Source organism: Microtus pennsylvanicus, chromosome X (assembly GCF_037038515.1).
Source record: "Microtus pennsylvanicus isolate mMicPen1 chromosome X, mMicPen1.hap1, whole genome shotgun sequence".
NCBI lineage: Eukaryota > Metazoa > Chordata > Mammalia > Rodentia > Cricetidae > Microtus > Microtus pennsylvanicus.
This window is the reverse complement of record NC_134601.1, coordinates 16,353,386-16,369,598: the sequence shown is the minus strand read 5'-3', so window position 1 is coordinate 16,369,598 and position 16,213 is coordinate 16,353,386. Positions and strand designations below refer to the sequence as shown.

General features: G+C 42.8%; 1 protein-coding gene across 6 annotated transcripts in view; it reads right to left on the bottom strand.

Moving 5' to 3' along the window:
• The window catches only part of Mtmr1 (myotubularin related protein 1), a 70,229-nt gene extending 57,873 nt beyond the window's left edge, over window positions 1-12,356 (bottom strand). For all 6 annotated transcript variants that reach the window (XM_075958726.1, XM_075958722.1, XM_075958720.1 and 3 more), the window contains exons 1-2: window positions 12,049-12,356; window positions 7,025-7,130 (exon numbers count right to left, since the gene is read on the bottom strand). In XM_075958726.1, the coding sequence (XP_075814841.1) occupies window positions 7,025-7,130; window positions 12,049-12,203 (261 nt within the window). In that variant the 5' untranslated portion in view covers window positions 12,204-12,356. The remainder of the gene's footprint in view (window positions 1-7,024; window positions 7,131-12,048) is intronic.
• Between the last annotated feature and the right edge of the window lie 3,857 nt (window positions 12,357-16,213).

Genomic DNA, 16,213 nt, shown 5'->3' with positions numbered 1-16,213 from the left:
TCCTTCAGCAGGAGTTGTGTTGTAGAGACACTCGAGCATTTTATGTTCAAGCCACTTCTCTCAACACCTGAGACATATGAACTGGTTTTAGTTTTAGGCTAGCTGAGATAAAAACCATTCTTGACTCCATTTTTTTTCAATAAAAAAAAGGCACTGACTTCCTTGCTCATGTTCTCCCTCCTTCTGCTCCTCATTTGGATCTTAAGAGCTCAGTCTGGTGCTCCTATTTGGGTCTCTGTCTCTATCTCGATCCATCGCCAGATGAAGGTTCTAAGGTGATATGCAAGATATTCATCAGTATGGCTATAGGATAGGGTCAGGGTGCACCCACCCACTGTGACAGTGGAACTGATCTATTGGGAGCTCACCAAGGCCAGCGGGACTGGGACTGAATAAGCATGGGATGAAACCAAACTTTCTGAACATGGCGGACAAGGAAGGCTGATGAGAAGCCAAGGACAATGGCACTAGGTTTCGATCCTAATACATGAACTGGCTTTGTGGGAGCCTAGCCTGTTTGGATGCTCACCCTCCTGGACCTGGATAGAAGTGGGAGGACCTTGTACTTCCCGCGGGGCAGGGGATCTGGACTGCTCTTCATTCTTGAGAGGGAGGGGGAATGGAGTGGGGGGAGGGGGCAATGTGTGGGAGGAGGGGGAGGGAAATGGGAAATGGGGAGGAGGCGGAAATTTTTTTTTCAACAACTAAAAAAAATAAACAAAAAAAAGAAAAAAAAGGCACAGTTAAGAAAACTGGCCAAAAAATTTGAAAAGTCAATGAAATGATTCCTAATTTTATTCTGCTATACTTATAGACCAGAGCCTAGCTCTGTACTTGTAGAACAAAGCCTAGCTTAATTGTCATCTGAGACACTTGATCCAACAAGTGATGGGAGAAGATGCAGAGACCCACAGCCAAATATTAAGCAGAGCTTGGGGAACTCTAGTAGAGAAGGATTATAGGAGCAAGAAGGGACAAGGATACCTTGAGAACACAGCCAGCCCACAGAATCAACTATGCAGGGCTCACAAGGGGCTGACAGAGACTGAACTGACAATCAGGGAGCCTGCATGGGACTGAGCTAGGCCCTCTGCATATATGTGACAGTATATGTGAGTAGCTTGGTGTTTTGTGGGACTCTTAACAGTGGGAGCCAGGCCTGTCTATGAATCTTTCACTGGCTCTGGGGACTCTTTCTCCTACTGTGTTGCCTCATCCAGCCTTAATATGAGGGTTTGTGTCTAGTCTTATTGTAACTTGTTATGCTGTATTTGGTTGATATCCATGGGAGGGCTGCCTTTTTCTAAAGGGAAACAGAAGAGGCGTGGATCTGGGGGAAAAGGAAGGTTGAGAGAGTGACTGGGAGGAGAGGAGGACGGGGAAATTGTGGTCGGGATGCAATATATGAGAGAAGGAAAAATGAAAAAAGGAAAAGGAAAACTGACTAAACTTAAGGTGGCAGAGCTGCTAGTTAAACCCTGGTATTCCTGCTCCACATCTGCTTCCCTAACAGACAACTCTGCTCTTTTAAGGGATCTCAGCATGGGGTCTGACTGATTACACAGACAGCCCACTTTGATCTCTGCAGTACACATAGGATCTCTGAACTTGATTTAGGTTTGTGGAAGAAGCCAACAGCACCCTGTCAGACACCTTTCTTCTTCCTCTATCTCCACCCATCTACTCCAGCATGCTGTAGTATTTGCACATTTCTTCTGCTGCTTGGTTAAGGACAGACAGCAATAAATGAACACTGGAAGGAAGACTTTACAATATTTTTTATGGAAATAATGCCTACTGCAGAAAAAAGTAGAGGCCGAGTCTAACAGACAGATTGCAGAACTTCTTGTCAGTGTCTTTGCTACTGGAAGAAAATAGCTGGCAGTTTGGAAATAGTGTGATAACCCGTTTTTAAGCTTACACAGTTCTTAAGCTGCTATAAGGAAATCCACAGTAGTTAAGACAGGAGAGTGTTCAGAGGTTTGCAGGGGCTTGCCTCAAAGTCTTGGGTGTATGTTTCTCTCTGCTTCCCTTTGCTCCTCTCCTGAAATGAGCCCTTTCAGATACACACAGAAATTTCTTTCCTGCTAGAATTGGATTCTGATGTAAGCCAGAGGAGATAGCCATGCCATAAGTTAGGAGGAGCTTAGGTGGTCTCCCAATGTATGTCTTGAGAGTTTCATTTTTACAAAATGGCATTGTATTATTTTAGTCAGCAAATTCTCTTAAGATCATCCCGGTTGAGGAGTTTATCACTATTTCTTCTTTATTGTTGACCAATATTCCAATCATCCTGACAGGTATGTGGTGGTCCCTCTGTAGGGCTTTAATTTGCAGTCCACCCCTTACCCCTATTTCAATGATGATGATGACCTTTTCATGAGTTTCTCTGTCATCTGCATGCACCTCTTTGGTGAAAGGCTTTGTGTGTTTTCTTCATTTTCACTGTTACGTTTTGAGTATTCTCTATATATTCTAGATATTAGTGTTTATCAGGTATGAGGTTTCCAAATACACTTTCTCCTGCTCTGTAGCTTGCCAGTTTGGGGGGTTACTGAGACTTCCAGCCAGACTCTATATATTCTAGATATTAGTGTTTATCAGGTATGAGGTTTCCAAATACACTTTCTCCTGCTCTGTAGCTTGCCAGTTTGGGGGGTTACTGAGACTTCCAGCCAGATTTTGATTCATCACTTTTCCATACTTAAGGTTGTTCCTGTGTTATTTATAGATAATTTCCACATATTTTAGTTATATTCAGTGTGAAAAAGAAAAATACATTTGTTCTGCCTTTGCAGAAACAGAAGAGCAAGTCTCAACATTTTAAAAAAGTAATTTGTTTTCATAGGCTGATCATCTTTTCTCATCTATAATTATATTGTCCAAAGAGATAGTAATAGGGCTTTGTAAAAAGGCTTTTATGGGAACATATTATACCTTCTATTTTCCACATCTCTCTCCTGTACCTGACTTCCATGTAGGCATCTGAATCTGCAGTCTATGATTAATAAGTAAGTCATATAGCCAGGTTTTCAGTCATGACTTTTGACAGTGGATCCTGAAAGGGCATGATCAAGCTTCCCTTTTCAAAGACTAGCACCCAGTTCTGGAAGCATGAACCAAGACCTAATTCAAGAATTATAAAGTGCTCCCCATACACTGTTTTCCCCTTTCCTCCAAAGCCCTTCTGGAAATTTCTGTTGAGGATCCAGAGACTAATTACAGCACTTTTCTGGTTCAACAATAGCTGGATTTCTTCTCTAAAGAGTCTAAACTAAGAAAGCAGAGAAAAATTGTATACTGCCATCCCAATTTTCTCCTTTTTTGTCATTTAGGATATTTAAACATGAAATCTAGGAATTACTATGTGCACAAGGGTAAGGGGAGCAAAAAGAGAGCAGAGGAACAGAGGAAGTACTGAGGATAATTTTAGAGCTAGAAAAAGCAAGATGGTACATAGTACACTAATTGGTAGAAGGCAGAGCAGAATCAAGTCCTTCTGAATAAAACATAATTGAAAAACATTCTAGAAATAAAGGCATTTAGACACTTAAAATCTGACTATGATCCTTTCAGCCTTACAGTGAAGGAAACCCCGAAGACTATACAAGGTTGCACACTGAGAGATTATACAAGGTCACAGAGCTAGCCAGAACTGTTTGTACTACTCCATAAAACTCCCTCTTTCTGGTCTAGTTTCACTTTCCAAATGATGGAAGTTATGATTGGTTGTGTCATTTCTACAGAGTCCCTGGAAATATTTCAGTATAATTTCTAACAGTACTATTGCATCTGCTCTATGAAAATTACACTGAGATCGCAGTATTTTTTACACATTCAAGGGAAAAAATTTTAAACAATGGCCTTATTAATTCATTAAGAATTTCTTATAAAGTATTTTGATCATATTCATAAACCCACCCCAAGATTTTTTTATGTATGTTGGCCTGGTTAAATGAAAGCAATCGAGTTAGCAAGGGTAGGATAAGCAAAAGAAAACATTTAATTACATTTCTTTTAATAATGTTAATTATTAGTTTAATCTTTGGGATGGTTTGGTTTTAAAGTAAGCACTAACTAGTAGGAAGGAGGAGGATCGAGAAGAGAGGAGAAGAAGAGAAAGGAGAAGTGCAGAGAGGAAAGGGGATAAGATGAGAGGACAGAGCAGACCAGGGAGAAGGGGAGAGGAAAAGATGGGAAAGGAGAGATGCAGAGGGACTAAACACAGAAAGGAGGGGAGAGAAGAATGGGAGGAAAAGCTGGGGAGATGAGAATAGAAAAGCATTGAAGAGGGGAAAGGAAAGGAAAACAAAGGGTGGAGAAGCAGGAGGAAGAAGAGAAAACAGGAGAGGAGGGGATGAGAGAAGAAAAGGGAGGCAAAAAGAGACCCGTGGTAAAGACCCTTGGTAGAGAAGTGTGATCAGGGGAGAGAAGAAGGGATGGAGGGAGAGTGGGAAACAGAAAGAAGGGAAGGGAGAGGAGGGGGGGAGACCGAGGGAGAGGAAAAGAGAAAGGGGAGGGAGAGCAGAGGAAGAACGGGAATAGCATGGGAAAGAGAGGCCAGGGGATGGAGGGGAGTGAAGACAGGACAGCAGGAAAGGGAAAGGACAGAAAGAGGAAAGGAAAGGACTGAAAGAGAGGAGAGATAATGGAAGGGGAAAACAGAGAGGAGGGATGTAGAGAGAGAAGAGGGGGAAGGAGGAGGGAAGGAAAGAAATAGAGAAGGGGTAAGAAGGGAGGGTAGTAGGGAGATGAGAGTAATCAGCACCAAATCTGTACGTGTTTTAAAGAAGATATAGATAACTACAAATCTTATCTACAAATGGTTGCAACTTCAATCCTCCTGAAACTGTATCTGAACCCTTAGACCCAACTCCAAGCCATGGCTCCTATGCCAGAGGGTCTCCAAAGCCCAGAATAGTTACTCTGAGTTTTATCAGTATCATGTACAACAGTTTGTATAGTTTAGGAATATTTTATGCTTTTATTACTTAAAATATATTTCTTTGAAGAAGGTAACACTCACAAATTATAAATTTAATGTCAACATTGTAGATTTAGCTATAAAACATGCTGTCTTACAATAATTCAAAGGCTTTGACTATGATCTGATGTAGGGACTTAAACTTCAATTTCCAAAATAAATGAAAACTTTATTTTTTTTTTGAGACAGGGTTTTTCTGTAGTTTTGGAGGCTGTCCTGGAACTAGCTCTGGTAGACTACACTGGCTTTGACCTCACAGAGATCAGCCTGCCTCTGCCTCCCGAGTGCTGGGATAAAAACCTTATTTTTTATGAAATGCATCTATTAAACCATTCTAGCATGAGCTGATTCTGCTACACAAAATTCGTAAATAGATGGAAATTGATAAACTTTAACTATTTCATGTTAAAGATCCAACCAACATATACATTAGAAATATAGTCAACATTCAATCATGTTTGTTATTTATTTTAGTATTTTGAGACAATAGCCCAGGTTAGCTATTAACCACCAGTAAACTAGGTGGTTAGCTCAGACTGGCCTTGAACTAGAGTTGATCCTCCTATCTCAGCTTCCCAAATGCTCATATTATTGGAGTGTGCCACCATACTTGGCTGCATTCACTCTTGTGCAGAACCCACATGACACCATTAAACTATAATGACAATTTTCCAGTTAACATTTAATAGGAAACAGAGAAAAATCACCCTAGAGTATAAGCACTATCCTTTGCTGACAGGAGTCCTTCAATGGGCAGTTACAGGTAAAGTGGGGACAACAGGTTACCAGCATCTCCCAACTGTACATAAAGTGGCTTCCTGATTAGGTTCTGAAGACCAAGAGCCTCAGATGTTCCCTTGTCACCATGCATGAAAATCAGTAACTGGGGACACTATTAAGAGATATATTGCCAGTCTTCGAGTGGCAGATTAATTTCTACTGCTGGCTTGGTGATGTGCACATGACAGCTCAAGAGTAAATCTCAACCACCGGTGCTGGAGTCTATTTCTGAACTTATGCTATAATCTAGCAAGGAGAGGATGCTAAAAGTCCTCAACAAGGAGCAGTTATGAAGAAGTGGAATGTTGGCTGAAGCTCGTGAACTATTTGTGAGATTTCCCATCTTCTGAGTGCTGCTCACAGATAAACTAAATATATTCCATGTATGCTCGTGAAAATTTATTCACCCATTCCTATTAGCAAAAAAAACCCAAATCAAACCAAAACAAAACTCAAGCAAACATAAAGAAAATATCAATAGTTTCACTTAGTGTTTCTGTTAACAGCTTATTGAAATCAAAATGTTAATTGAACAGAGATGGAACAGCTGAAATTTTTGCTTGTTAATTAATAACTATTTACTGAGTATCTATTAAGCTCCAGGACAGTGCTAGGAACCAATCTGTGTCAACAACAAACCTCTCACTCTTAACCTTAGACTATGCAGGAAATTCAGATTTCAAAATAAACAAAGGTTTCTAACTCTGGAAAATGAGGCTGCCCCATTTAAAATTCTGTAATTATAGTTTCTATGTTAATGATGAATACTCAAATGTAATATCTAAATACAAAATCATGTTTGTGAAGTAAAGAGATTGTCCATCAAGATGTAATTCTATACAAAATAACAAAGTAAGCAAATAATTTCTGTTTGTTTGCCTGCTGTGAGATGGGAGTCTCACTCTTGAATTTGCCCTGGCCTTGAATTCTGTCTGTAGACAATTGCCTAGCCTCAAGCTCCCCTGCAACTGTTGACATGTCACAAGCACACACTATTATGCCCACTGCACATGATAAAACAGAACTTGATTCAAAATCTTAGGACAATTTTTTCATGTCAATTATAAAACTATACCACAAACAGGAAACATAGGTAATATTTTCCCTTAATATTTCAGACTGAACACTAAAAAACCTTTGTCCTCACCACCACAAAGGGTAATTTAATACCAAGAAGTCAAAGGTTCATGTGAACTAAAACTACAAAGCTTCTTGGGTACTTATATAGCAATAATGAATTAAACATTCAATGTTGCTTACCTTGTAATCTCTGGACACATTTTCTGATGTCACTGAACCTGAAATCTGACTAGAAATTGTAGCAGCTATAAGCTGTTTACACCATTCAACATGTGATCCTGTAGGGCTAAAAGAAATAGTGTGATTAAAAGTCTTTAAACACAGGCTCCTGAAGAGAATCAATGTGTCCTGGGTACGAATAAACACATACAGGTATTATTTTTCAAAGTGTCTCATGTACAGCCCAGGCTAGCTTCAACTCACTATACAGCCAAGGATAGCCTTAAACTCCCCATCCTCCAGCCTCCTCCATCTCCTGAGACATGCAGACATGCCCCCACAAAGTCTTTAACTATTTGGTTGATTTTCTATTTAATATGAGAATCAATATAGACAAAACAGAAAATACATCAGGTTCTAGGTTAGTTTTAGATGTACCAATCAACCTTTTCAAAAAGTTTTAATATTGTAGGTATTGGGGCTGGAGAAATTGCTCGGTGGTTAAGAGCACTGGCACCTCTTTAGAGGATCCAGGTCCGTATTCCTATTGCTCACATAACAGCTCACAAGGTCCTGTAACTCTAGTCCCAAAGCATTCGATGCCCTCTCCTGGCCTCTGTGGGCACCAGGCATGCACATAGTGCACAGACACACATGCAGACAAAACATCTATACATATCCAATAAATAATTTTAAATGAGTACAGGTATGTAGCTAAGTATGTTACTCTAACATATCACAGAATTCTATCAAAATTATATGATATAGTATATATAGAAAATTAACATAGTGCATATAGAAAATTAATTTCAAAGTAAAATATTTACCTTAAAACATATGATTTTCAAACAAAATTCAACCAAATTCATGTTTTTAGTTTAAAATCTAGAAAACAATGTACTTTTAGTGGGGGTAAAGCTGAGGGTAAGTTAATATAGAACAGACTAGAAAAGATATTTTGTATTAAGCAGTGATGCTACATTACATTTCTGTTAATGGTTTAACTTACAAAAGCTTCTTCCAGTTGTTATGTCAGAGCTTCATAACCAGTTGTGACAAAAAGGCAGAACAGACACTAGCTAACTTGACTAGATAAGGAAATGAATGTGGCCATCACTCCAGGGGCCAGAACAACCGAAAGTGACTGATATACTGAGCTAAAGGGGGTACCACAGATGCTGTAAAACAGAACAGGGCAAAGAAAATATAAAATCCTCTGCTGGTCAAAAATGCAGACTTACCTAGCCTCCCAGTGACCCATTTTACAGAAAAGAAAACTGAGCTTCTAGGTTTATCCATGGTCACATGACTGGTATGTGGTTGGCCTGTGCTCACCTGACCTAATGACTAATAGGCAACTAGGCAGTGAAAGATGTAAAACTTGCTCTCAGGAGCTAGGCTCCTTTCCAGATCTGTCAAAGCAGGAAAAAGAAACCAATGAAGAGGGCAAAAGACACTTAGGAGCTTTACCAGGAAGTTAAGTTTCATCTGGAAACCAAACCAAACCAAACCATCAGAAATTACATCCACAGTTGTGTGTGTGAAAGACAGAACATCTACTTAATTGTAGTCTCTGATTAAGGTGCCCACCCAGTCTTTGTGGTTGAAAATATATGTAAAATATGTGCTGAATAGGTAGAAATTCCAATGATACACAAGAATTTTATGATCCTAGTAGAAGTCAGAACTTTATCATAATTTCTAGGGGACAGGAGGAAACTAAGAGAGATATTATATTCTCATATTCTGTGTGTGTGTGTGTGTGTGTGTGTGTGTGTGTGTGTGTGTGTTGAAACAGGGTCTCTCCATGTAGTTATATAGTACTGGCTGTCCTGGAGCTTGCTCTGTGGACCAGGCTGACTTCAAATTCAGAAATCCCCCTGTGCTGGGATTAAATGCTAGTGTCCCCTTTATTGCCTGCTCCTTTCCTTTTTTGAGACAATCTTTTTTCTACAGTACAGGCTGGTCTGGAACTCTCTGTATTTACCAGGTTGGCCCTGTACATGCAGCAATCTTGCCTCTTGAGTGTTGTATTTAGTGGTATTCACCACCATACCAAGCTTCCTTTTTTTCCCCTTTTACCATCAGCACCCATCCCTGACTGCAAATACATAAAATCAACTAGGGGAACTAGGGGAAATCAGCTGCTGACTAGATCCTGCCACACCTTCTTCTAACAAGGACACTTCTTTTTACTTTGCAGAACTGCAATCCACTGTTTCCTGGGGCTTACCCACTTCTTCCTGTCCCCACTTAGAAATGCCCAGGCAGTCCCAGGATTCCTTTTGGATCCTTGCTGTATGGATCTATCACAGGGCTTCTAGAGGCCGATTCCCACCACTTTGAAGAACACACAGAGATAAGACAGGTGAGATATTTTTAGAAAGCACAAATACAAGAGATAGGGAATTCTAACAACACTGTTTTAAAGGTAGCCCTTGACTCCAATTGTGCCCACTCCCATCTCCCTCTCTGGAGTGGTTTTGTGAACCAAAATATCTCCTTTGGGGCTTAAAGCTGATTGGGCTGTTTTGAGAAAGGGGTGGGTTTATTGGTGTTTCTGTGTTTTTACCATCAGCAACAGGAAGTGGCCTGGGTCAGAGCAGTTACACAGAGGGTATAGTGGGCCAGCCAACAGGAGGTCTGGGTTCAAGTCCTGTTTCTGTCACTAGCTAGATCTGTGACCTTTAGGAAGCCACATCCTCTCACAGGACCTCTCTTTTCAAAGAGAAGTGAAATACTCTGAAGACTACACAAGCCTCAAGGTTCAAGGAACACACAGAGCCCAACTTCCCTTTAGGGGAGTCACTCCTTAATGAAGAGTATGCACGGCTTCTTGCTGAAATGTCAGAACCGAGCCCTCTTTCCTCCCTGCTTGTTACCTTGTGCGGCTGCCCTCCATGCTCAGCTGCTCTTTCCCAGCTGGATATGGCAGGCGTGCCTTAAACTGCTTTCTTTGAAATCTGCTTCACAAGTGACACTTTTGGGCACAATGCCCACACCCCTCACAGATGCCTATACTCCTCAAGGCATAAGACTCACCTACTTCTCTGTTAAGTGCTAAGTACCTTGAAAATCCTCCCTGCCTTATTGCCATGCTAGTTTCTTTTCCCAGAACTGCCTCCGTCCTCTGTGTCCTCTTCCTGCATTATGAACTGAAGCCCCAGAGAGATGTCTAAGACTTCTTGGTTCAGGTTTACAGCCCAGAATAGAGTTAGTGGGTTCCTTAAGAATCTCTATTTTCTTTTTTTTTTAATTTATTTATTTATTAAAGATTTCTGTCTCTTCCCTGCCACCGCCTCCCATTTCCCTCCCCCTCCCCCAATTAAGTCTCCCCCCAGCCCGAAAAGCAATCAGGATAAAACCGGACTCTCTGAACATAGCGGACAAGGAGGACTACTGAGAACTCAAGAACAATGGCAATGGGTTTCTGATCCTACTGCACGCACTGGCTTTGTGGGAGCCTAGGCAGTTTGGATGCTCAACTTACTAGACCTGGATGGAGGTGGGGGTTCCTTGGACTTCCCACAGGACAAGAATCTCTATTTTCAACTGGGAAGAGTATGATGCAGGTTAAGAGAACCACACACATCCTGAGAAGCACAACTCCTTAGGAAGGCAGCCTGCCTGTTCTCACAGGCAACAGGCCATCTCTGATCAGTTCCATAGAAGGCGCACATTGTGCTCTCATGGCCAAAGGGCTCTCCCCACTCCATTATTTCAATTCAAATACCTGTCCTCCTTCCTTCCTGTCCACATCACTAACATCTTACATCCCCAAACTACACCAAGTACCACATGTCCACATAGCCCAAGCACAATGAGGCCGTAGTATACACCTTTCAGAAAAACACAAATTCCTGGGCCTGCCCTAAACCTCCTGAATCAAAATCCTTGGGAGTGGGACATAGTCACTTGTCGTTTCTAATAAATCCTGAATAAGGCATACTAGAGTGACATATTTCAGCTACTCCAATAATTCAGACCTACGCTGCCACCTGAATATACTTCTGTGTTTACCAATAGCCTAGCACTTATCACATACAGCTTCAGCTATCAGCCCTGGAGCCAAAGTAAAGTCACGGTGTGCTATTTTCTGAATGGACAAGAACTCATGTGCTGCTGAAAACTTTCAGATGTGTGAAGTGCTCATGGCTCCAAGGGAAGTCTCAACTGTGGCTAGATTTTAGTGAAACCTATTGCTCAGGATTCATGTAGTAAAATATACTGTAATCACACCGAGCTAGAGAAGGGAGAGAGCGCTGCTGGGTGCTCCCATTCGTGTCTTTGAAAACTCCCAAAAGTTCAGCACACTGGGATGACTCAGACAGCGTCACCTCACTGAAGCATATCACAACTGTCTGTTGCCCAAGTGTAGATGTCACCGGGGAAACTGGATAATCCAGCCATCTCTTGTCATTACTCGACTGGGTGGTGGCCCTTTCCAGGTGGACATGGCAAATATGCCTTGAACGGACTTATTCTAAATCGACCTCAGAAGCAAGAAAAAAAAAGAACTATGTCCTTCCAAGTGTAAAGAACTGAAAGTACACAACTGTATTCGTGTCTCCTGAGCAGTATGGAAGCGATCCATCTCAGTTTCTCAAATCTGTGTGTCTTTACCACCATCTGCTGCAGATCGGCTGCCCATGGGTCTCACCTCCTAGTTGCCACCCCAAGCAGCGGCATCGGAACTGATCTTAAAATCACACGATTTAGGCATGACGGTGATGTTAAGAACAAGAAGCCAAGCGACATTTCTCCTGAGAGGATCCTTGGCCAGGGCCACGAACTGGAAAGGGGTTCTCAAGGAGCTAGTACATTGGCACGGGTTTGACAGCTCCAAAGCCTCCGGGAGCTGTCAGCTTGCAGCGCGGAAGTGAGCAGGTGCCCAATCCCTGGCAAGTCCGAGGGCAGCAGCTGGAGACGGGGACCCAGGGAAGGCTATAAGTGCCTGTGGGGGAGCCGCCCACCCCGTCTCGGCCCTGGGCCGCCAGGCCTCGAGCTGGGCACCGAGAGGCGGTGGCGTCCAGGGCCCTACTTACCTGTCTAGGGTCTCCATGCTGGGCTGCCGGGAGCCGGCCGAAGCGCCCCCCACAACCCGAGAGGATCTCCAGCCCGCTGCCGGCCCTGGACCCGGGCCCCCAGCGCTCTCGCAGCTCGCCGCCGCCGCGGCTGCCGCCGCCACCGGCCTGTCCATGACGCGTCAAGCCGGGCGCCTCCGGTGAACCGCAGTCCGGAGTGCAGAGTGTAGCGGCCGCCGGCCCGGCTCCGCGATGCGCCCCCTGCCGCCCTGCTCCGCTGCCGGGCCACTCGCGTCAGGAGGCCGCCGCCATTAGCTGTCACCTGGCGGCCCCGCGTTACCCACAAGGCCACGCGCGCAGGGGTGGGGGGGGCGGGGGCGGGGGGCGGGGTCGATGCAGAGTGGGCGGCGCGTGGCACCCAGGGCCACGCTGTCCCGCAACAGCTGCCGCCCGCCTGCTTGGCCCAGGAATCTGAGGTCTGGTAGCCCAGACCCACTCTAACCCCGCTTGAGCAATGCGGACACTACAGCCTCTGAGGTTTGAAAACTGCGTGACGTGCTTTGCTTTACAGACAAACCTGGTACACTATGGACGTGTGGGTTTTTTTTTTTTTTAATGATTGAAGAAGTTCTACATTTGAAAAAACAGACATTTTTTTTCTCTCTCAATTTTGGATCCCAGGGAACTGTCTGGGTGGGGACATCCCGGGGTTCTTAAGTGCCACTGGTCTTGACATCTTGAAGCATAAACAGTTCCTTAGGATTTTAGCAATCCCCACTCCGTTCTTCTCTCTACCCTACTCTCCCCCACTCCAGCTCCACAAATCCACCTCCCAGCCATCTGTAGGGCAACCACATGCTCCAAAGACGCCTTCAGAACTTCCGCCCTTGGTTTATGTTAAGTTTAACATTTAACTTCTGTTATGCAAATCATCGCTATGAAAATCAAGCCAATATCTGATAAATCGAGGACATTCAGTTCCTAAGATAGACTTATCCCGTTCATTTGGCTTTGGATCCAACATCCAGAATTTATTCTCTATTGTTTCTGCTTGGTTTTGTTGCACATGGGTACAGGATTAAGAGCCATTTGCCTGTGATTGTATTAGACATGGACAGGAGACCTCTGACCCAGATCCAACGTATATGGACATATTAAGGGAGTATTTGCCTCCATGATTAAAGACAGACCTGGACACAGATTAACCCATGTCCATCTTGCATCCAAGAGGTGGTAATCTGGGGTAGAGAAAAATCTTCAGACATAGTGGGAAATCATCTCCTGCAAATGTCTCGGTTCCAATTTTTGTTTTATTTTGTTTGTAGCACCCATTGGCCTGGAACTCACTGTGTAGACCAGGCTGGCTTCAAACATGCTGCAATCTTCCTCCATCTGCCAAGTGCTTTAACTACAAGCAGGCACCGCTACAACTCAGACAAAACACTTAATTCCTTATTAGAGAGTGAATGGTCACATTATCTTCAAATTCCCGTGTTGGAGTCCTAATTTCTTGGTATATGATGATGGAGACTTTGCGTGCTAATTTGGTCCAGAAGGCAAGGCCCTGATCAGAATAGATTAGTGTCATTGGCATTTTCTTTGAGCCACCAACCAGCTCTCAAATAAAGACACAGAGATTTATTAATTATGAATGCTTGTCCTTAGGTTAGACTTGTCCCACTACCTCTTTGAACTTACTTTAACCTGTTTCTATTCATCTACATTTTACCTCAGGGCTTTTTATCTTTTTTTTCTTTCTGTATGGCCTACTTTTTTGCTTCCTCTGAGTCTGATTGGTTGGTCCCTGGTGTCTCCCTGGTGTCTTTTTTTCTTTGTTCTTCTTCCCTCCCCCAGCCTAAATTCCTCCTTCTACTTACTCTCCCTGCCTGAAAGTCCAAACTATACCTCCTCCCTTGCTATTGGTCATTCAGCTTTATATTAGACCAATCAGGTGCCTTAGACAGGCAAGATAAAATAGCAACACATCTTTATATAGTTAAGGAAGTGCAACACATCTTTTCATAGTTAAACAAATTATCATCACAAAGACCACCACATGCTTAATATTGTACACCTATATGCATACATCAAGCAAACCAGAAACCCTGTTAGGGTGCCCTAGTTAGAGTTAACTGTTAACTGGACACAGTCTGGAGTAGCCTGAGAAGGGAGTCTGATTTGGGGGATTTCCCCAGTCAGATTGGCCTGTGGTCATGTTTGTAGGGGATTGCCATGAATTGATGTAGGAGAGTCCAGCCCACTGTAGGTGGCACCGTTCCCTGAGTAGGTGGGCCTGAGCTGTATAAAATGCTAGCTAATCGTGAGCCTTTGAGCAAACTACCAAGCAGCATTACTTCATGAATTCTGTTGTACTTCGTTGACTTAGAGTGAGTTCCCTTCGTGGAATTCTGCATGAAATAGCAAATAGACCTGCTTTTAGGTTCTGACCTTGACTTCCCTCCATGATGGACCATACCTAGGAGTCTGAGCCAAATCAAACTCTTTCCTCCCTGTCTTAGTTAGGGTTTCTATTGCTGAGATGAAACATCATGGCCAAAAGGCAAGTTGGGGAGAAAAGGGTTAATTTGGTTTACACTTGCACACCGGTTTATGGTTTCAGGTGATTCAGTCCATAGTCCCTTGCCTCTGTTGTTTCTCCATCTAAGGAAATGTAGGACACTTTTATTGGGAGTATATGATGGAGCAAGACTGCTCATTTCATGGTGGTCAGGAAGGAAGGATGGGTGGTGAAGAGCAGAGGAAGTGGGAGGAGGAGAGGAAGGGGAGAGAGATGAACACCAACAAAATTACCCTTCAAAAGTACACCCGCTATGGTCTACTTCCTCCAACTACTCACTGCCTCTTAAAGTTCACATTACCCCCAAATGGGCTATTTAGTTATGATTCTGTGAGATTCTGTGTGATGAGGTTAGTGTATTCATGGTACAATAGGTTCCTTTGGGTTTCATGTCTCAACACTATTTCATTGGGGACTAAGCTTTAAATACATTTTTGTACAATATTTCAATCTAAATTGTCAATAATTCTCCATACAAAGAGGATAAAAAAGAATTTATTCTGGAGCCAAATATAATGACCATGGTCCAGGAACACAAATTTAGATTACCCCAAATACCACATTCCAATGTAGAAGCAGTTTCATCAATTTTTCTAGTAGCAGAGCAAAGAAAGTCATAAGGACATTAAAGTACATTGGTAGAAACATTGGGTAGGCAGGTAAAAGCTCTCAGATAGTTTTCTCAGCTTTTTGCTTGGCTGGAAAATGAGCGCTCTGTTTATACATTCCAAAGAAAAACTAGTGCTCAGTCTGTGTATCTCAAATGATTTGCTTATGGTCACAAAGGTCAAGTACAGAGGAGGGCAACAGATGGCTATTTAGAGACCAAAAGATGGCCAGAGATAATTTGGCTCTGGACTTACAGCATCTCAAACTCTCTACAATCATTGACATCCTAATCAGTTAGTTAATCAGTGTTGCAGAAAGTTTGCTTAAAGATGCATTATATTTCTGGGAACTTTTGTTCACAAAAGCAGAGCATTCAGTTATTCCCCCAACTCATCTCCCTTTTAAGTTAAACGACTATATACTATATGACATTATTGTGGCCTGTTTTCTCTGACCTAAAATGGATTCTGTGCTGTTGACTGCTAACTGCTCATACATCCTCAAGGAGGAACACTACCTCTTGACCCTCTCCATTCTAGCAAATGGGAACTGCTTATATATGCTGAACCTCTACCTACTAGTAACTGATAACTGCTTATATATCCACAAGGAAGGGAATACCTCAGGAACTTCTCTCCTATCAATCTTAGGGCATTAAGTCACAGCCCTCTGCTGCCAAATTAAAATTCTCACACATACAGTTGCTTTTTAATGTAATCTAGATAAACAAACATATTTTATCCACTGGTGAGCGGTGGCACACACCTTGAATTCCAGCACTCGGGAGAAAGAGAGGCAGATTTCTGAGTTCGAGGCTAGCCTGATCTAGAGAGAAATTCCAGGACAGCTAGGGCTATACAGAGAAACCCTGTTGTAGTGATGTGAGCAGGCCTGCTTTTTGTCCCATCCGGCTCCCACAAGGCTAGCTTAGCCCCAGAATAATTACACGAAAACTGTATTCATTTAAACACTGCCTGGCTCATTAGCTCTGGCCTCTTA